At 40.6% G+C, this 21,853-nt stretch overlaps 1 protein-coding gene across 3 annotated transcripts in view; it reads right to left on the bottom strand.

The window, feature by feature from the left end:
* Positions 1-21,853, bottom strand: part of LOC108715542 (ubiquitin carboxyl-terminal hydrolase 24) — a 122,472-nt gene that overhangs the window by 86,124 nt on the left and 14,495 nt on the right. For 2 of the 3 annotated variants that reach the window (XM_018260792.2, XM_041561412.1), the window contains exons 2-5: positions 11,141-11,306; positions 9,080-9,147; positions 8,059-8,202; positions 7,528-7,650 (exon numbers count right to left, since the gene is read on the bottom strand). In XM_018260792.2, the coding sequence (XP_018116281.1) occupies positions 7,528-7,650; positions 8,059-8,202; positions 9,080-9,147; positions 11,141-11,306 (501 nt within the window). Of the gene's footprint in view, positions 1-6,845; positions 6,933-7,527; positions 7,651-8,058; positions 8,203-9,079; positions 9,148-11,140; positions 11,307-21,853 lie in introns of those variants that run through there. The other variant, XM_018260794.2, reaches the window with a different exon arrangement.

Here is a 21,853-nt window from a genome sequence, read left to right as displayed (position 1 = left end):
AACTTATGCACGTGAGCCACATGAGCATGTCTTGTACGTGAACTCTGCTTGGCTGAGAGTTTTGAAAGTGGGCTAGATAGGCCAAAAAGAAGGTGTAAATATACTACACTTTACGATTTTGCTATACTGCTTGTTTCCCTAAGCTGTTTTAGCGCTGACTCCGTGCTAATTGATAGAAGTTCTTGTTGGATGATGATGTGATGGCAGATTCTGTGAATGCTTTTAAGAGGGGCTTGTATGTTTTCTTGGACAATCATAATATCCAAGGCTATTGTGATACTAAAATCGATAGTAAGCGTATGAGTATGTAAAGTTTATGTGAGTGTATGGAGGGGTTGGTGTGAATGTGTGTATGTATGGATGCTGGGTTTCCTTTTGAGGCGTTGAACTTGATGGACTTTGGTCTTTTTTTAACCCGATTTAACTGTTACTATGTAACCAGCTTTTCCACTTTTTAGGCTGTTTGGCTGAGCTGCCAATACTTATTACTTTACACTACAGAATGCCAATCTCCACCTTGTGAATGGACAGATAAAATACAGAACGGTAAGGGGATTTGTCTTCATACACCTCTGGAGGCAGGACAGATAATTGAATTTTGGCACCTCCTGGTCCCTCCCACTATCTATATAGTTCGACTCCACCTCTATTCCTCAGTTCCGTTGTCAAGCTCAGTCGGTGGGGATAGTACAGATAGAAGGAAGACCAAGAGACACAGGTAGAAAGGATAGTGAGAAAGAGGTCCTGATGCCCATACTAAAATCAGCCTGGGTGGGACTTACTGCACTGACAGTTCGGGCCTACTAGAAAGGGGTTTTCCGGTAAGTATAAAACCCTTTTCTCTAGTCGGCCCTCCAGTCACTGCAGATGTAGGGGGACGTCCAAAAGCTGTTCCTTTTATGGGTGGGTAATTTTGTCTGTATGGCCGGATAGTGTAATTATTCTGCTACTGTGGCTTCTACAACTTTTCGACCAAACGTGGCCAGCTGAGAAGCATAAACATTCAACTTGCAAAACTTAATAAATGTGTTGGGTGATACCCAGTTAGCTGCTTGGCAAAATTATATCCTGGTTCATATGGCGTTCTGTTACAACCTTTGGAAGGAAATCTGGTGTGGTACTGAGTATCACTTTATCCTGATGAATGATGAGCCATGGTTCCTTGCTGAAAAGTGTGGCTATCTCAGATACCCGTTTTTCTGATGTAATTGCGATGAGAAAGGCAGCCTTCAGTGACAACCATTTCAGTTCGCATGTTGATAATGGTTCAAATGGTGGTTGTTGTAATCCTGTTAACATTAGAGGTAAACTCCAGGGTGCTAGGGGTTCCCCAAGAGGAGGTCTAGCCCTGGTTACGCCTCTGATGAATTGTTGCGCTGTGGGGTGATCTGCCCAACTTTTATGTGTAAGTGCTGCTAGTGCAGATACTTGTGTCTTTAGGGTACGTAGACCAAGTCCCTTTTGAAAACCAACAGTCAAGAATTCCACCACATCTACTGTAGTGGATCCCTCCCAATGGGTGCACCTCTGCTCACACGATAATAGAAATCTTCTCCATATTCTATGGTACGTTCTGTTTGTCGGTTTTCGGGCTCGTTAAAGAATGTCTATTGCTCTCTGAGAGAGTCCGTGTTGTGCCCATCAGTCGGTTTCAAGAGCCACGCAGTCAATCGGAGCATGGCCAAGTTGGGATGCTTGATAGCATTAGCAGATCGGGTATGAGTGGCAAGTGCCAGGGTCTGGCGATTGATAATTCGATAAGATCTGTGTACCAAACCCTGATTGGCCAATTTGGGGCTATGAGGATTGTTGTCGTGTTGGAATGCTTGATTTTTTTGATTATTCTGGGAAGAATAGCTTGTGTTGGGAAGACATACACCATCTTGAAGTTCCATGGGACCACTAGGGTGTCTACGAACATTGCCGTTGGATCTCTCGACCTGGCACAATAAAGGAGAGGTTGTGTGTTGTGCTTGGATGCTAGCTTGTCTATCTCTGGTGTTCTCCATCTGCAGGTCAGTTGGTGAAAGATTTTGGCGTTGAGTGACCATTCTCCCTGGTCGATTGAAGTTCTGCTCAGGTAATCTGCTTCCCAATTTTGCACCCCTGGGATGAATACTGCGGAAATGTCTGAGACTGTCCGTTCTGCCCAGGTTAGTATTCTTGCTACCTCCTGCATGGCTGCTCTGCTTCGTGTGCCCCCTTGTTTGTTGACGTACGCTACTGCCGTAGCGTTTTCAGACTGTACTTGGACTGCCAGAGGACCACTTCTCTAGAGCCAGTGCTATTGCTCTCATTTCTAGTACATTTATGCGTAGAAGACCCTCCTCCTTGGACCAGGTCCCCTGGAGTGTCCACTGCTCACCAACCCCTGAGGCTGGCATCCGAGGTCACTACTTCCCATGTAGTGTTTGTCCAACTTCTGCCTTGTAGGAGGTTGTCCTCCTTTGCCCACCAGAGGAGGCTGCTTCTGGTTGCCTGCGAGATGGGAATCATCTGTTGTAGGTTCTGGTGGTCTCTGTTCCAGTGTTGTAAAAAGTTGTTCTGTAAGGGTCTGAGATGGAACTTGGCAAAGGGTATGGCTTCTAGGGCAGCTACCATCAGGCCTAGTAGTCGAAGGCAGTCTGCTGCCGATGTTTTTTGTTGGGTACGAAACGACTGAATTGTTGTTAGAAGCGCTCTGGCTTTGTTTTGAGGTAGATAAATCTTTTGTCTTCTGGAATCAAACAAATCCCAGGAATTGGATCTTTTGACTTGGTTTTAGAGAGCTCTTGCTGTGATTGATTAACCAGCCTTGTTGAGTTAGTACTTGAAGGCACAGTTCTGTATCTTTGGTTGCTTGTGCTGCCGTGTGTGTGCTGTTATCAGGAAGTCGTCCAGGTAAGATATGACGTGTACTTCTAATGATCTCAGGTATGCCACTATCAGTGTTAGGACTTTGGTGAAAACTTGTGGAGCTGTAGTGAGAACAAAGGGCAGTGTAGTAAACCGATAGTGAGCGTCTCTGACTGCGAACCTGAGAAATTTTCTTGAGTGAGGGTGAATGGGAATATTTAGGTACGCATCCATCAGGTCTATTGAAGTCATGAAAATTTCTGGTTCCATGGACCATTGGATTTAGGGGTTTTAAATTGAGTACTGAGCGAAATGACCTTTCCTTTTTGCGTACCAGTAATAAATTGGAGTAGAAGCCTTTGTATTTCTGTACCTCTGGTACTTGTTCAATTACTCCTGTTAGTAGTAATGTCTCTACTGCCTGTAGAAGTAGATTTTCTTTGCGAGGGGCAGGGGATGATGTGAGAAACCTTCCTGAAGGCAAGTATGGGGAGAATGGTATACTGTAGCCTTGCTGGATGATTGTTAAAACCCAATTGTCTGTTACATGTGTTTGCCATGTTCCAAACAACCACTGAAGCCTGCCCCCTACCTTTTGTGCCCTGTTTTGACAGGCTGAGTCAGGCAGAGTTGGGTTTGTCGGTATTGGGTTTTCTGGTGTTGCGAGATTGTTGATGCCATGATGGTCTACCACGTCTAGCCGATTGGTCATTTGAGGGAATTTCTGGAGTAGGGACGAAAGGAATGAAATGTTCGTGACTGTGATGACAAATTCTTTCTCCCTGTATATCGGCTTGTTGAGTCTAATCTGTTTTTTTTCCCCGTGGGTAGGGAGGTACTTTTACCTCCTGTTACCTCCGCTATAATCTGTTTTAGGTCGGGTCCGAATAACGATTCGCCAGTGAATTTTAAGGATAATAACCTCAATTTTGACGCTGTATCTCCTATCCAATGTCTTAGCCATAGGGCTCTGCATGCTACTACTTTGCCGTAGTTTTTGCTGCCAGTTTGGTGACCTCAATTGCTGCTTCTGCAAGAAAGGTCAGGGCAGTGGATAATCTATCCACATCTGCTTGCAATTGCTGAGCGGATGTTGGTGGATGCCTGGCGGTGTGTGCTAGCCCCGCTGATGCCGCTGCAGGTCTAAGTATTGCAGCTGCCTGTGTATAGGATTGTTTTAAAACAGATTCCATACGGCGATCAAGAGGATCCTTAAATGCAGCTTCCTCTGCCGGCAAGGCTGTTTGCCTTGTTAATTGGGCGACTGCTGAATCCACCTTAGGGGTCCTGTCCCACTTTTTTTGGTGGTCTTCGGGTACTGGGTACATTTTGAAAAATCTTTGTGAGAGCAATCCGTCGATCAGGTTGCACCCATTCCGCCTCAATTGCTTGTGTGATGGAATTAAAAATTGGGAAGGCTAATTTAGACTTTTTTTGGACTCCCAGAAGCCTATCAGCCTTAGAAAGTCTCATCCTTAATCTCTAAGGTTTGCATCATCTCTCTTAGTAGCTTTTTGGATGTCTCCGTGGTTGCAGCTGAAGGTCCTTCTTCCTCAGATTCAGATGCTGACTGTTGTGAATCTGAGCTATCTGAATTCTGAGCTGGAGTGTCATTTTCATCAGAGTCTGAGGCTAATCCCTCTTTGGGAATCTGAGGATTGTGCAAGCATGGTTGTGGCTCTGCGTTTTTTGGTACTTGGGGATGTTTTGTGTCCCCTTTGTGGAGGAGATGGTTGTACAAGTCTCATTATCCATTGTAGGAAGTCTCCTAACTGACCTGTCATGTGTGCAGCTGTGTCAGATTCCTAATTAGTGGTTATAGACCCCTTTGCTTTAGTAGCATTTGGCCTTGTTGTGGGTGATGGCGTGCTTAGTGGTGAGGCCTGACTCTGCTGGGGCTGGTTGTGAGGTACTTGTGGAGAAAGTACTGGAGGATCAGTGATTTGCAATCAGAGCAGTAATTTCTTTCTGATTTTCTCAGAGAGTGTTTGCACACTTTACATTTAGGGAGTTTATTTGGCTTTCTTTGTTTTTTTTATTGTGGCCCCAGGAGAAATTGCTGATTGAACTATCTCTCTGAGTTCATCAAGCGAATCCATTTCCTCCATCCTACCTTGTAGTGTAATAACAAGTGTAGTAACAAGAGTGGTGCTGCTGAAGTGAACCAAGTGAAGTTCTTCACTTTGTCTTTTGGCTCTGTACTTGATCGGGTAGGCAGCATGCAGTCCTTTGCCTAGTATTAAGAAAAAAAACGCTATCTAGCTTGTGTGCCTGCGGCGTGCTTGTGACGTAGATACGTGTACGTCGTCCTTATTTAGTGTGTAAAAGTCTGGTAAATAGGAGAATAGGTTAGGCGTTGCCTAGTAACCAGACATTTTGCAGTTATTCCAATACGGTTCGTTTAGCAAGATGCGTATCCCACAAGTTTTGCCTTAACTTTGTTTCCCCCGTGCCTACCTTTACTGCGGCCTGTATTATTTGGCATGCTAGTAAGTTTAGCACCCTTTGTGCCACATCGGTGCCTGTAATGCTCAGCCCGGCAGCTCTGCGTGCCTTGCGCCTATAACAGGGTGTATATCTGTCTAAGAACAGCTCTGCATGCCCAAACAGATTTTAATCAGTTAGTAGTGTTCCTCCATTTTCTTTTACCGATTTTTGTGTATCAGCTGGACAGCTGCGTGCCCTGTGCCACATTTTCAGTGTGCTGATTATACTCATGTCCCAGAGGGCAGCTCTGCGTACCCCTTAACCTGGGATTGAGTAAGCAATCCAGTGATCATCTGTCTTGGAGACACTATGTAGTGATAATGTTAAGAGTAGTAATAAAATAATAAAAGGAAAAATAATAAAAAGTAATCTAAGAAAGACTAACTGTCCTCTACCTCCGAGGCAGGACAAAGAACTGAGGAACAGAGGTGGAGTCGAACTATATAGACAGTGGGAGGGACCAGGAGGTGCCAAAATTCAATTATCTATCCTGCCTCCAGACGTGTATGAAGACAAATCCCCTGACGTCTGCATTGACAGGAGGGCCGACTAGAGAAAAAAAGCTGTAAAAGTAACACCTTGTGAAGGCAGGCGTTAATTCCACGGCTCTTTTGCACCAACACACACACACAACTAACTTATTACAAACTTATTACTAATTAACTGCATGCTAATGGAATTTCTAACAGTAATTGCTTTTTAATGGGCCACCAACACATAAAATGAAAATGCTTCAAACATCTCTGGATGAAGAAAAAATGTACATTTAATAGCACACATACAAAATCTAGAATTTGAGCATAAAGATTTTACAGATTTTTTAAAATATTGCACAGTGTTAAAAAGTAGCACCTACTGTACCAGAAAATGGCAAACCCAGGGTTAACCCGGGGGCCAATTGCAGCCGTTTTCAAATTTATACTGGCCCTCAGCCTCCATCATGAAATGAATAATTTTGTGGCCCGCCAGCACAGTGCAATCAGGAATTGCGTAGCCGTAATATTTGGGTACATTAGTGAAATGATCTGCCAGGTCTATACAGCAGCTGCCTGTGTGCTAAAGGCGTTTGCAATTGACACGTACTGGCACATAGTGATGCGTTGCTCTCGCATACTTCTCGTGATTTCTTGTTCAAATGAGGCGCAGAGAATAAGTCCGAACAGACTCCACTTTCTAAATGCCGTGTACGTGCCCATCTCCAGGATTGAATGATCCTGATCACAAGCTAGCTACCTCGGAATGGATGTCAGGCTGAATGGTCGGCCCCCACACATTTTCACCTCACCAAATCTGGCCCTCGTTGCAAAAAGTTTGTGGACACCCCCTGATATAAATGATTAAAGCTGGAGCAAACTTTACACTGGTTGTAACATACAATGCGGCAAATGTATCGAAAGAAAAAAACAAACAAAAAAAAAAACAAGGTAGAGGGGGTGCTTAAAGGGGTGGTTCACCTTTAAGTTAGTGCATTTCAGTCTTACACTAGACCTTTTTTTTTTTTTGCAATCTTGCTACTAACATACCTTTTGCATAGTGCTTGGTGGTGATACAGCATATGTATTTCCTTCTCCAAATACATCAGCCCAGTTTTAACTTTAAATATGTTATAGGATGGCCCATTCTAAGCATCTTTTAAATGGTCTTCATTTTTTTATAGTTTAATTATTTACATTTTTCTTCTTTTGCTTTTCAGCTTTCAGATGGGGGTCACTGACCCCATCTAAAAAGAAATGCTCTGTAAAGCTACAAATGTATTGTTATTGCTACTTTTTAATACTCATCCTTCTATTCAGACCCTCTCCTATTCACATCTAAGTCTCTTATTTAAATAAATACACAGTTGCTAGGGTAATTTGGACCACAGCTACCAGATGGCTGAAATTGCAAACTGGAGAGCTGCTGAATAAAAAGTTGAATAAGTCAAAAACCACAAGTAAAAAAAAAAATGAAAACCAATTGCAAATTGTCTCAGAACATCAACACCTTTAAGAGCTTGCATACAAATTTTACAAACTGTGCTCAACCTTACTAAACTTGCGCTGGTTTTTATGCCATCCTGACTCATAGCCTCACAGTCACTTCAACATGTTTTGAATACACTGGCTTTTACCCACAAAGGTCTGTTTATAAATCGATGCCAAAAAGTGTATTTCAGTCTTACACTAGACTTTTTTTCTTTTTTTTGAAATATTGCTACTAACATACCTTTTGCATAGTGCTTGGTGGTGATACAGCATATGTATTTCCTTCTCCAAATACATCAGCCCAGTTTTTCTGGCATATTTTCATTCTGTTCTTGAAATTGTATTCGTTGTCAGGGTTAAAAGCCTTGTTAAAAAAAAAAAAAAAAAAAAAATCATGTTAACCTTTGCACTTGACAGTACCTATACTCACGAAAAGTAGCAGGCACTTGAAAATGTTATGTGAAAAGAGTGATCACAGTAAATAAACTTGCCACTTGAATTTCTCCCATTTGTGCTTGATCCAAACTAAGATATAATTAAACCTTATTGGAAGCAAAACCAGCCTGTCGGTTTATTTCATGTTTACATGATGTTCTAGTAAATTTAAGGTATGAAGAACCAAATTACGGAAAGATCTGTTAACTGTAAATCCCCATTTTCCAAGCATTCTGGATAACAGATCCCATACCTGTATAAATAATTTTATACAGCATGATAAATAGTCCCCATATGGTACTTGACTGTAAATTATGCTTATACGTTGTTACATTACCATGGTAAGAACACCCAGAAGACAAGTAGGAATTGTCTCTTGCTTTATTCTCTCTGCAACCAAGTCAACCAGTAACATCAGCATGTTGTAGATACCCTCATGGATCTCTGTGCCCCATTTATGTACAGCACTGGATGTCAACAACTAAAGGAAGGAAAAATATTGGTTATAAAATAATATCCTGTGTGACATGAACCAAACACTGGAATACTGTTCTTTAATAGTATTAAATGTATTTAAATCCCTTCTTGACATGTATGCATTTTGTTTTCAAACTATTATCACAATATAATAAAGGATTTCACACTTTTTATAGTTTCTAGTTGATAATTCAATGCAAAAAGATTACTTGCTGTTAATTTAATTTTGAGTTTCCATGCTATATGTTTACTGAAAATGAATAGGAAAAAGAAAATGTTAAGTTTCCCTCAATATTTGATATACTGTTGACATTTCAGCTACTACAGAAGATCACAATCACATCAAATACAGAGCAAATGCTGTGCTACCTACAAGTGTTCATATTACGTGTGGGGTTGGAGAACTTTTCAGCTTTCAATTGCAACCCAAATCACAATGTCAATATCAATGTGACATGATGAAACTGCTGCATTCATGTGGGAAACCTATCTTATCAGACAAAGTTAAAGCTCAACACTCTACTCGTGCTTCTAAATATTAAAATAAAACGCTCTCCCCTCTCTTCTGATTCTATTTCCATTGAACCTTTCCTTTGTTTTATGCATGCCCTTCTTGAATATGGTAAATTCCTAAAACCATGTTTAGATGTTTTCTCTATATTGATGCAGTGTGATAATGCTTCTATTATAAAATAACACCGTACCTTTTATTTGACTTAGTTTGAAAATGGCTCATATTATTCCATAGTAATACTGAAGTATTCTTTCTTGCACAGTATAAGAGTTTGTGTACATTTGTGTATATGTTGTTACTTATATAAACCATAATGTAAAAAAAACAAAAATGTAAAAAAAACAAAAATGTAAATAAAATAAATTACCTTTTTAAAAGCTTCTGGCATACATCTTTCCATAAATCGTTTGCAGTTTTCATCAGAATCTGAAATACCTGCAATTTTTAAAAAAAAATATAAAACACAAATTAGCCTAATCTAATTTAGCATGTATTACATGTGAATGAAAAAGGAAGAAAAATAAAACTGCTATAATCAACATTAAAGAATTGCCCTGTCCATTTCGCCGCGGCTTTTACATTATTATTCAGTCAACTCTTAATAACTCCATCAGACAAATACGAAAAAAATGCGAACTTAAAGGGATCCTGTCATTGGAAAACATGCTTTTTTCACGGATTAGATGATAGTGCTACTCCAGCAGAATTCTGCACTGAAATCCATTTCTCAAAAGAGCAAACAGATTTTTTTATTTTCAATTTTGAAATCTGACATGGGGCTAGACATTTTGTCAATTTCCCTGCTGCCCCCGGTCATGTGACTTGTGCCTGCACTTTAGGAGAGAAATGCTTTCTGGCAAGCTGCTGTTTTCCCTTCTCAATGTAACTGAATGTGTCTCAGTGGGACATGGGTTTTTACTATTGAGTGTTGTTCTTAGATTTACCAGGCAGCTGTTATCTTGTGTTAGGGAGCTGTTATCTGGTTACCTTCCCATTGTTCTTTTGTTTGGCTGCTGGGGGGGAAAAGGGAGGGGGGTGATATCACTCCAACTTGCAGTACAGCAGTAAAGAGTGATTGAAGTTTATCAGAGCACAAGTCACATGACTTGGGGCAGCTGGGAAATTGACAATATGTCTAGCCCCATGTCAGATTTCAAAATTGAATATAAAAAATCTGTTTGCTCTTTTGAGAATTGGATTTCAGCGCAGAATTCTGCTGTAGCAGCACTATTAAATGATTAATTTTGAAAAAAATGTTTTTTTCCCATGACCGTATCCCTTTAATGTTCAATATATTCAAGCTAACAGTTGGAGATTTTCCATCTTTTATAAATTATATTGCATTTTATTTACGAAAGCCTCACTGATCATTTAATTGTTTTGAAAATCTTATAAATCCATTATTTCAGGTTTATAACACAACACACTTGAAACAACCATGAGTCTATTGGGCAGCTGTGCTGAAGAATACTCAGCCAATTCAGAGAATGTGCAGTGGATTCAGATTGTATTCTTGCTTCTACTGCACATGTAGCTTGACAGCAACTGGGGCCAGAAGTAGGATGTGACTTCACAAAAGATGACAGCTGTAACCCGACATGAGCTGCTCTGCAGTTCTATACAGGGAGCCAGAAAACCTTTAGGTGCATACACAAGGAATCTGTGCACTATCCATGGAAAGCAGAGGTGACTTTACAATGTAACACTGTGTGGTAGGAGTTTCAGAATAATCTATGGAATTAGGTATGCCTGTGTAAATAAATAATTTATATTCATTTCTGTAAATTCAGAAAGTATGTATGTATGTATGTATGTCATGTGTCAATTGTGTATGAGAAATAGTAACTCTGACCAGATAATGGTTAGTTTATTTTTTGTTTATATAGTTTTTTAAAAAAAATACATGATATATGCATATTGTAGACCTTTTAAGAAGTTTGAATGTGTTTTTCTATAAGGAATTTAATGTTGATTACATACTGTGAAACCGACTTATGCATGACCCTCAAATAGGCACTGGTTAAGAATGCATTTTCATACAATTTGATGCTTCTAAATTATTCAAAAGTAGTATAAGATGCCAATGTCAATATTTTAGATACTTTATCTCCTTGGTGGAGCACAATCTGCTCTCTTTATCTAACCTATCTCACTTACATGTCCTGTGTGAGGAGCACACTATGACAAGAGCTGCTATCCACTGCCTACATCTCATTCACATGGTCTTTTTAAGGGAATTCAGTAAGTGGTTGGTTACTTTAGAGCATACATCTTATTTCTGGGGCTTTATGGTACATCCAACCCTAGGCACCAGGTTTTGGAATACAAACAGAGCAGGCTGTAGCTTAGCTATGAAAATCTGGATGGCGGATAGCATCATTAGTATGTTTGCAATACAGGTAAATGGCAAAAGAGACAAGAGTCTTACCCCGTTTTGCCAAGTATGTGGAAGCAATCAAACATTTTCCGAGTGATTCTTCTCGTTTGTATGGTATGGACCAATGATCAGTGAGAACACGACTTTCAAGTTCATAAAGATTAGTGGTGGGAAATTCAACATTTTCTCCTGAGCAATTTCCATTTTCATCATTTTTCTGAAATAATAATTAAGAATGGTGTTAGCATTATTAAACAACTAGACATTAAGCCCGTTAAATTAACGGGCGCTAGATCATATGTAGAAAATTTGCCAGAGACGGTCCGTGGGGCACATGCGCAGTAACGCAATCCCACGGACACAGGGACTGGACGCAGACACACTTCAACTTTATTATATAGGATGCAAATGAACAGGTAACGTAATACACGTACTTAAAAGATTTAAAAAAAAAAAAAGAAAAAAAAAGAAAGAAAGACACCTAAGCGCAGAGACACACGGTCCGTCCGATTCAGGAGATTAGTCGCCTGGCGACAAATCTCCTTCTTCGGGGCGACTAATCTCCCCAAACTGCCTTCCCGTCAGCTAGAATGTAAATTGCCGGCGGGATGGCACTTGGAGTGCTTAGTTTTCCTCTTGAAGTCGCCCAAAGTTTCCTTGTGAAGCCGGTGATTTACATTCTAGCCGGCGGGAAGGCAGTTCAGGGAGATTAGTCGCCCCGAAGAAGATTTGTCGCCAGGCGACTAATCTCCCTGAATCTGACCGTGTGTCTCTGCCCTTAATTGTAATAAACTATTTGTATAGACAAAGACACTACACATTTATAAGCATTAAAAGTGTTTTACATATTAGGTATGTATTTAACAGATATCAGCAACCCTTATGCCTTGCCTCTTTCAGACTACTACACCAGAGGTGAAATAGCAGAAATGTGTTCTACAGTGAAGCTAACAATAGAGGCTTGAGTTATATCAAACAACATAATAATGCAAAGGCTTCCACCTGCGTGTAGTGCTCTCTTTCCAGTCAGGCCACACCAGCAGACCAGCATATAATTAACCAACATAGAATAGGATGGAGCACTCAGTAGGCAGACTATGCTGCAATTATATTTATTAGGTCACAACGTGTTTCGGATCGGCATGGATCCTTTTTCAAGTGAGAGTCTCGCTTGAAAAAGGATCCATGCCGATCCAAAACATGTTGTGACCTAATAAATACAATTGCAGCATAGTCTGCCTACGGAGTGTTCCATCCTATTCTATGTTGGTTAATTATATCAAACAACAACTTCACCCTACGCACTTGGCTAATGCTTGTGGAAAATGGTACATTTTTATCAATACAGCCTTCTCAAATAGAAAATCACTCAAAACCATAACACACCTTGCCCAAAAGCAGTTTAATGCTCTCCCACAGGCAATAATGTCAGAGGTGGGAAAACGTATTGCTTAATTTTTCCAGACATCGCCTTGTGAGGCAATAACATCTCTGTAATATATTAACCCTTTAAGTGCCAGCAGAATTTCACATTTTGGTTACGCGAAATGCCAGCCGTTTTTGAAACATTTTGTGCTCTCTCACTTTAGGGGCATTTTCTGAGGGGAAACCTATAGTTTACCTAGGAAAACTATACATTGTTTTTTTCGGTAGAAACTGAGCTTTCTAAATCTGCCTGAGTTTTCATGTATTTCCACCTGTGCAAAAAAATTTATAGTGCTAAATACCAAAAAAAAATGAAAAATTACCATTTTTCATCGTATATCAATTTATACCAGAAAAATATTTCATTTTACGGATGAAAATCCAACTGATTTGGAAAGCCTTATGTCTCTCGAACGTGCCAATACCAGATATGTATAGTTTTAGGGAGATTTAGGACTTCTGTACCTCAAAAACTCCCGGCAGTATATTGCCGAATTTTGAAAGCACTAAGGCAGAAAACGGCATGCTTTAGATTCCAAGGCCAAAACTCCTGAAACCGTAGGTTTACCCCAGAAAACCATACATTTTTGAAAAGTACACATTCTGCCGATTACAAAATGGGTAACTATGTCTCTCTACTCCCAACTACCAAACATAAAAGCTTGTCTGAACATAGCGGTTTTTCAAAAAAAAATTCAAAATTCTGAAAAATCATTTCAAAGGTTCTATTTTGCTGCTCTGCATATCCCAAACTATATTAGGTACCAAGAAAAAGCACCTGAAATATGATTGCCAGGGGTCCACTGAACAGTTTGATAGCCATTATGCATAGGTTTACCAAAGTATCTGGCATTTAGAGACACCAATATGAAGTTAGCACATCCAAATTGATCAGGACTTTACTTCAGCTACTGAGAAATCAACACATTGACTGCATTTTTTGTGGGGTAAAAACACAGAAATATATGTTTACCCCCCAAACCCATATATTTTTGGAAAGTACACATTCTACCGAATCTAAAATGGGTACCCATGCCTTTCTGCTCCAAACTACTGAGTCGCAAGGCTTTCCCAAAATTATCGGTTTTGGTGAAATATGTGAAAATTGCCTCAAACCTTCAACTTCTCAGCACCATATCACCCATGTATCGTTATGCACCAAGAAAAAGCACCCTAAATATGATTGCCATGGTTCCTCTGAACATTTTGGTGGCCATTGTTCATAGGTTTACCAAAGTATCTGGCATTTAGAGGCCCCAAAATGAAGTTAGCGCATACAAACAGTCCCGTGGGTAACTTCAGCTAATGAAAAATCAACACATTGACTGCATTTTTGTGGGGTAAAAACACAGAAATATATGTTTACCCCACAAAACCCATATATTTTTGGAAAGTACACATTCTACCGAATCTAAAATGGGTACCCATGCCTTTCTGCTCCAAACTACTGAGTCGCAAGGCTTTCCCACAATTGTCGGTTTTGGTGAAATATGTGAAAATTGCCTCAAACCTTCAACTTCTCAGCACCATATCACCCATGTATCGTTATGCACCAAGAAAAAGCACCCTAAATATGATTGCCAGGGTTCCTCCAAACAGTTTGGTGGCCATTGTTCATAGGTTTACCAAAGTATCTGGCATTTAGAGGCCCCAAAATGAAGTTAGCGCATACAAACAGTCCCGTGGGTAACTTCAGCTAATGAAAAATCAACACATTGACTGCATTTTTGTGGGGTAAAAACACAGAAATATATGTTTACCCCCAAAACCCATATATTTTTGGAAAGTACACATTCTACCGAATCTAAAATGGGTACCCATGCCTTTCTGCTCCAAACTACTGAGTCGCAAGGCTTTCCCACAATTGTCGGTTTTGGTGAAATATCTGAAAATTGCCTCAAAGCTTCAACTTCTCAGCACCATATCGCCCATGTATCGTTACGCACCAAGATAAAGCACCCTAAATATGATTGCCAGGGTTCCTCCAAACAGTTTGGTGGCCATTGTTCCTAGGTTTACCAAAGTATCTGGCATTTAGAGGCCCCAAAATGAAGTTAGCGCATACAAACAGTCCCGTGGGTAACTTCAGCTAATGAAAAATCAACACATTGACTGCATTTTTGTGGGGTAAAAACACAGAAATATATGTTTACCCCCAAAACCCATATATTTTTGGAAAGTACACATTCTACCGAATCTAAAATGGGTACCCATGCCTTTCTGCTCCAAACTACTGAGTCGCAAGGCTTTCCCACAATTGTCGGTTTTGGTGAAATATCTGAAAATTGCCTCAAAGCTTCAACTTCTCAGCACCATATCGCCCATGTATCGTTATGCACCAAGATAAAGCACCCTAAATATGATTGCCAGGGTTCCTCCAAACAGTTTGGTGGCCATTGTTCCTAGGTTTACCAAAGTATCTGGCATTTAGAGGCCCCAAAATGAAGTTAGCGCATACAAACAGTCCCGTGGGTAACTTCAGCTAATGAAAAATCAACACATTGACTGCATTTTTGTGGGGTAAAAACACAGAAATATATGTTTACCCCCAAAACCCATATATTTTTGGAAAGTACACATTCTACCGAATCTAAAATGGGTACCCATGCCTTTCTGCTCCAAACTACTGAGTCGCAAGGCTTTCCCACAATTGTCGGTTTTGGTGAAATATCTGAAAATTGCCTCAAAGTTTCAACTTCTCAGTACCATATCACCCATGTATCGTTACGCACCAAGAAAAAGCACCCTAAATATGATTGCCAGGGTTCCTCCAAACAGTTTGGTGGCCATTGTTCCTAGGTTTACCAAAGTATCTGGCATTTAGAGGCCCCAAAATGAAGTTAGCGCATACAAACAGTCCCGTGGGTAACTTCAGCTAATGAAAAATCAACACATTGACTGCATTTTTGTGGGGTAAAAACACAGAAATATATGTTTACCCCCAAAACCCATATATTTTTGGAAAGTACACATTCTACCGAATCTAAAATGGGTACCCATGCCTTTCTGCTCCAAACTACTGAGTCGCAAGGCTTTCCCACAATTGTCGGTTTTGGTGAAATATCTGAAAATTGCCTCAAAGTTTCAACTTCTCAGTACCATATCACCCATGTATCGTTACGCACCAAGAAAAAGCACCCTAAATATGATTGCCAGGGTTCCTCCAAACAGTTTGGTGGCCATTGTTCATAGGTTTACCAAAGTATCTGGCATTTAGAGGCCCCAAAATGAAGTTAGCGCATACAAACAGTCCCGTGGGTAACTTCAGCTAATGAAAAATCAACACATTGACTGCATTTTTGTGGGGTAAAAACACAGAAATATATGTTTGCCCCCCAAAACCCATATAGTTTTGGAAAGTACACATTCTACCGAATCTAAAATGGGTACCCATGCCTTTCTGCTCCAAACTACTGAGTCGCAAGGCTTTCCCACAATTGTCGGTTTTGGTGAAATATCTGAAAATTGCCTCAAAGCTTCAACTTCTCAGCACCATATCACCCATGTATCGTTATGCACCAAGAAAAAGCACCCTAAATGTGATTGCCAGGGTTCCTCCGAACAGTTTGGTGGCCATTGTTCATAGGTTTACCAAAGTATCTGGCATTTAGAGGCCTCAAAATGAAGTTAGTGCATACAAATAGTCCTGTGGGTAACTTCAGCTAATGAAAGATCAACACATTAACTGCATTTTTGTGGGGTAAAAACACAGAAATATATGTTTACCCCCCAAACCCATACATTTTTGGAAAGTACACATTCTACAGAGAACTCTTCACTTCTCACTTGCCCAAATACACCTTATGTGGATTCTCCGTTAGTGAATTTAAATACTTTTACTTCCCATTCACCGAATGAAAATTATCCTTAAATGGCCAGAGGGCCTACTCACAGACAACCTGGTGTAAAGCGCCTTAACCCTTTAAGTGCCACAGAACGTAGAATCTACGTTCTGTGGATCAAAGGACCAAAGTGCCACAGATCGTAGATTCTACGTTCTGCAGCACTTCCGGGTTTGCGAGCGGAGGAGCGGCTGTTAGAGCCGCTCGCTCCGCTCCTTCACGATCCCCTGCCCCTAGACAACGAGCAGAGCAGGGGATCGTGTGGCCCCTGGGGCGCGATCGCCCAGGGGCCCCAAAGCAGCAGCAGGGACGCGTTTCCTATGCGTCCTGCTGCTGCCTGCGCCGCACTTCCGCCCAGCTCCGCCCCCACATGGCTGATGATCGTTGGAGCTGGAGATCTGCTGCGTGGGACCCTTTCTGATCGATCTGCAGCATCTACCCCAGGTAAGTGTAACATTTACACACACAAAAACACACAAACACACCAACACACACTTATTACAGTAATATACACTTACATTCACACTTACACACACTCACACATAGATTTTTGGGGATTGGGGGGGTCACACACACTCACAGCACCCATGTACACTTGCACACGCGCACATGCGCAAATAACATGCAATTTACCCGTTGTGCACACGCATATGTACATATATGGCTTTGTGGCTTTTTTTTTTTTTTTCTTATCGCATCGTCTCTTTTTGGGCTAAAAAAAATGTTTTATTGCCGTTCCGAATAGCGTATTCGCTAACCGTACTGTGCAATAGCTTTTGTATGTTATTTTGGTGGTTATATTGCAATTTTGGGTATTTTGGTGCATTTTTAGCCATTTTATTGAATTTTTAGCCATTTTATTGCATTTTCAGCTCTGCATTTGTGTTGTTCACTTGTTTCTGCCCGTATAATCGATTTGGCCCAGCTAAAATATTCAAACGGTAATTCTGGTGGCCGATTACACTAGTGTGAAAAAAAAAAGCATTGATTTTTGTGGTTTTATTAGTTTTTGGTGATTTATTTGCATTTCACACTGTTCTGTGTTATTTTGTTTTGCCTATGTAAATTTTATCTACTATATATCCATTTGGGGGTCTCTGTGCGCCACATAGTTTGGTATATCTATGCATATTGGGCATCAAAGTGTTCAGTAGACCCCTGTCATTCATATTTAGGATGTTTTATGCTGATACGTTACGAAATGTGGGGCACATAATGGGGTAAAATTCAAGCTTTGTGACGATTTTCAGAAATTTGATAAAAACCGTTATGTTCAGCATTGCTTTGCAGTTTGGCAGTTTGCTGTAGAAACACTTATTTACCCATTTTGGATTCGTCAGAATGTGTACTTTCTGAAAATATATGGTTTTCTGGGGTCTCTGTACTGTTAGGGGGGTCTAATGTCGCATAATACACACACTGGGTGGTTATATTGCAGCAGCCAGCGCGTCAGCCGTGAAAATGTCTATACATATTGTCATTTGGGGGTCTCTGTGCGCCACATAGTTTGGTATATCTATGCATATTGGGCATCAAAGTGTTCAGTAGACCCCATGCGCTCATATTTAGGATGTTTTATGCTGATAAGTTACGAAATGTGGGGCATATAATGGGGTAAAATTCAAGCTTTGTGACGATGTTCAGAAATTTGATAAAAACCGTTACGTTCAGCATTGCTTTGCAGTTTGACAGTTTGCAGTAGGAACACATATTTACCCATATTGGATTCGTCAAAATGTGTACTTTCTGAAAATATATGGTTTTCTGGGGTCTCTGTACTGTTAGGGGGGTCTAATGTCGCATATTACACACACCAGGTGCTTGTATTGCAGCAGCCAGCGCGCATCAGCCGTGAAAATGTATACACTATTGTCATTTGGGGGTCTCTGTGCGCCACATAGTTTGGTATATCTATGCATATTGGGCATCAAAGTGTTTAGTAGACCCCTGGCGTTCATATTCAGGATGTTTTATGCTGATAAGTTACGAAATGTGGGGCATATAATGGGGTAAAATTCAAGCTTTGTGACGATTTTCAGAAATTTGATAAAAACCGTTACGTTCAGCATTGCTTTGCAGTTTGACAGTATGCAGTAGGAACACATATTTACCCATATTGGATTCGTCAGAATGTGTACTTTCCGAAAATATATGGTTTTCTGGGGTCTCTGTACTGTTAGGGGGGTCTAATGTCGCATATTAGACACACCGGGTGCTTATATTGCAGCAGCCAGCGCGCGTCAGCCGTGAAAATGTATACACTATTGTCATTTGGGGGTCTCTGTGCGCCACATAGTTTGGTATATCTATGCATATTGGGCATCAAAGTGTTCAGTAGACCCCTGGCGTTCATATTCAGGATGTTTTATGCTGATAAGTTACGAAATGTGGGGCATATAATGGGGTAAAATTCAAGCTTTGTGACGATTTTCAGAAATTTGATAAAAACCGTTATGTTCAGCATTGCTTTGCAGTTTGGCAGTTTGCAGTAGAAACACTTATTTACCCATATTGGATTCGTCAGAATGTGTACTTTCTGAAAATATATGGTTTTCTGGGGTCTCTGTACTGTTAGGTGGTCTAATGTCGCATAATACACACACACCGGGTGGTTATATTGCTGCAGCCAGCGTGTCAGCCGTGAAAATGTCTATACATATTGTCATTTGTGGGTCTCTGTGCGCCACATAGTTTGGTATATCTATGCATTTTGGGCATCAAAGTGTTCAGTAGACCCCTGGCGCTCATATTTAGGATGTTTTATGCTGATAAGTTACGAAATGTGGGGCATATAATGGGATAAATTTCAAGCTTTGTGACGATTTTCAGAAATTTGATAAAAACTGTTACGTTCAGCATTGCTTTGCAGTTTGACAGTTTGCAGTAGGAACACATATTTACCCATTTTGGATTCGTCAGAATGTGTACTTTCTGAAAATATATGGTTTTCTGGGGTCTCTGTACTGTTAGGGGGGTCTAATGTCGCATATTACACACACCGGGTGCTTATATTGCAGCAGCCAGCGTGCGTCAGCCGTGAAAATGTATATACACTATTGTCATTTGGGGGTCTCTGTGCGCCACATAGTTTGGTATATCTATGCATATTGGGCATCAAAGTGTTCAGTAGACCCCTGGCGTTCATATTTAGGATGTTTTATGCTGATAAGTTACGAAATGTGGGGCATATAATGGGATAAATTTCAAGCTTTGTGACGATTTTCAGAAATTTGATAAAAACTGTTACGTTCAGCATTGCTTTGCAGTTTGACAGTTTGCAGTAGGAACACATATTTACCCATTTTGGATTCGTCAGAATGTGTACTTTCTGAAAATATATGGTTTTCTGGGGTCTCTGTACTGTTAGGTGGTCTAATGTCGCATAATACACACACCGGGTGGTTATATTGCAGCAGCCAGCGCGTCAGCCGTGAAAATGTCTATACATATTGTCATTTGGGGGTCTCTGTGCCCCACATAGTTTGGTATATCTATGCACATTGGGCATCAAACTGTTTAGTAGACCCCTATGTTTATATTTAGGATGCTTTATGCTGGTAATGATACATGGACAATACGATGCTGGAAAGTTGAAGCTTTGAGGCAATTTTCAAAATATTTTACCAAAACCGCCAAATTTGGCAAAGCCTTGCGACTCAGTAGTTTGGGGCAGAAAGGCATGGGTACCCATTTTAGATTCGGTAGAATGTGTACTTTCCAAAAATATATGGGTTTTGGGGGTAAACATATATTTCTGTGTTTTTACCCCACAAAAATGCAGTCAATGTGTTGATTTTTCATTAGCTGAAGTTACCCACGGGACTGTTTGTATGCGCTAACTTCATTTTGGGGCCTCTAAATGCCAGATACTTTGGTAAACCTAGGAACAATGGCCACCAAACTGTTTGGAGGAACCCTGGCAATCATATTTAGGGTGCTTTTTCTTGGTGCGTAACGATACATGGGTGATATGGTACTGAGAAGTTGAAACTTTGAGGCAATTTTCAGATATTTCACCAAAACCGACAATTGTGGGAAAGCCTTGCGACTCAGTAGTTTGGAGCAGAAAGGCATGGGTACCCATTTTAGATTCGGTAGAATGTGTACTTTCCAAAAATATATGGGTTTTGGGGGTAAACATATATTTCTGTGTTTTTACCCCACAAAAATGCAGTCAATGTGTTGATTTTTCATTAGCTGAAGTTACCCACGGGACTGTTTGTATGCGCTAACTTCATTTTGGGGCCTCTAAATGCCAGATACTTTGGTAAACCTAGGAACAATGGCCACCAAACTGTTTGGAGGAACCCTGGCAATCATATTTAGGGTGCTTTATCTTGGTGCATAACGATACATGGGCGATATGGTGCTGAGAAGTTGAAGCTTTGAGGCAATTTTCAGATATTTCACCAAAACCGACAATTGTGGGAAAGCCTTGCGACTCAGTAGTTTGGAGCAGAAAGGCATGGGTACCCATTTTAGATTCGGTAGAATGTGTACTTTCCAAAAATATATGGGTTTGGGGGGTAAACATATATTTCTGTGTTTTTACCCCACAAAAATGCAGTCAATGTGTTGATTTTTCATTAGCTGAAGTTACCCACAGGACTATTTGTATGCGCTAACTTCATTTTGGGGCCTCTAACTGCCATATACTTTGGTAAACCTATGCACAGTGGGCACCAAACTGTTTGGAGGACCCCTGGCAATCATATTTAGGGTGTTTTTTTTTTGGTGCGTAACGATACATGGGTGATATGGTGCTGAGAAGTTGAAGCTTTGAGGCAATTTTCAGATATTTCACCAAAACCGACAATTGTGGGAAAGCCTTGCGACTCAGTAGTTTGGAGCAGAAAGGCATGGGTACCCATTTTAGATTCGGTAGAATGTGTACTTTCCAAAAATATATGGGTTTGGGGGGTAAACATATATTTCTGTGTTTTTACCCCACAAAAATGCAGTCAATGTGTTGATTTTTCATTAGCTGAAGTTACCCACAGGACTATTTGTATGCGCTAACTTCATTTTGGGGCCTCTAACTGCCATATACTTTGGTAAACCTATGCACAGTGGGCACCAAACTGTTTGGAGGACCCCTGGCAATCATATTTAGGGTGTTTTTTTTTGGTGCGTAACGATACATGGGTGATATGGTGCTGAGAAGTTGAAGCTTTGAGGAAATTTTCAGATATTTCACCAAAACCGACAATTGTGGGAAAGCCTTGCGACTCAGTAGTTTGGAGCAGAAAGGCATGGGTACCCATTTTAGATTCGGTAGAATGTGTACTTTCCAAAAATATATGGGTTTGGGGGGTAAACATATATTTCTGTGTTTTTACCCCACAAAAATGCAGTCAATGTGTTGATTTTTCATTAGATGAAGTTACCCACAGGACTATTTGTATGCGCTAACTTCATTTTGAGGCCTCTAACTGCCAGATACTTTGGTAAACCTATGAACAATGGCCACCAAACTGTTTGGAGGAACCCTGGCAAT

This window comes from Xenopus laevis, chromosome 4S (genome assembly GCF_017654675.1).
Source record: "Xenopus laevis strain J_2021 chromosome 4S, Xenopus_laevis_v10.1, whole genome shotgun sequence".
Classification (NCBI taxonomy): Eukaryota; Metazoa; Chordata; class Amphibia; order Anura; family Pipidae; genus Xenopus; species Xenopus laevis.
This window is presented reverse-complemented; position numbering and strand designations above follow the sequence as displayed.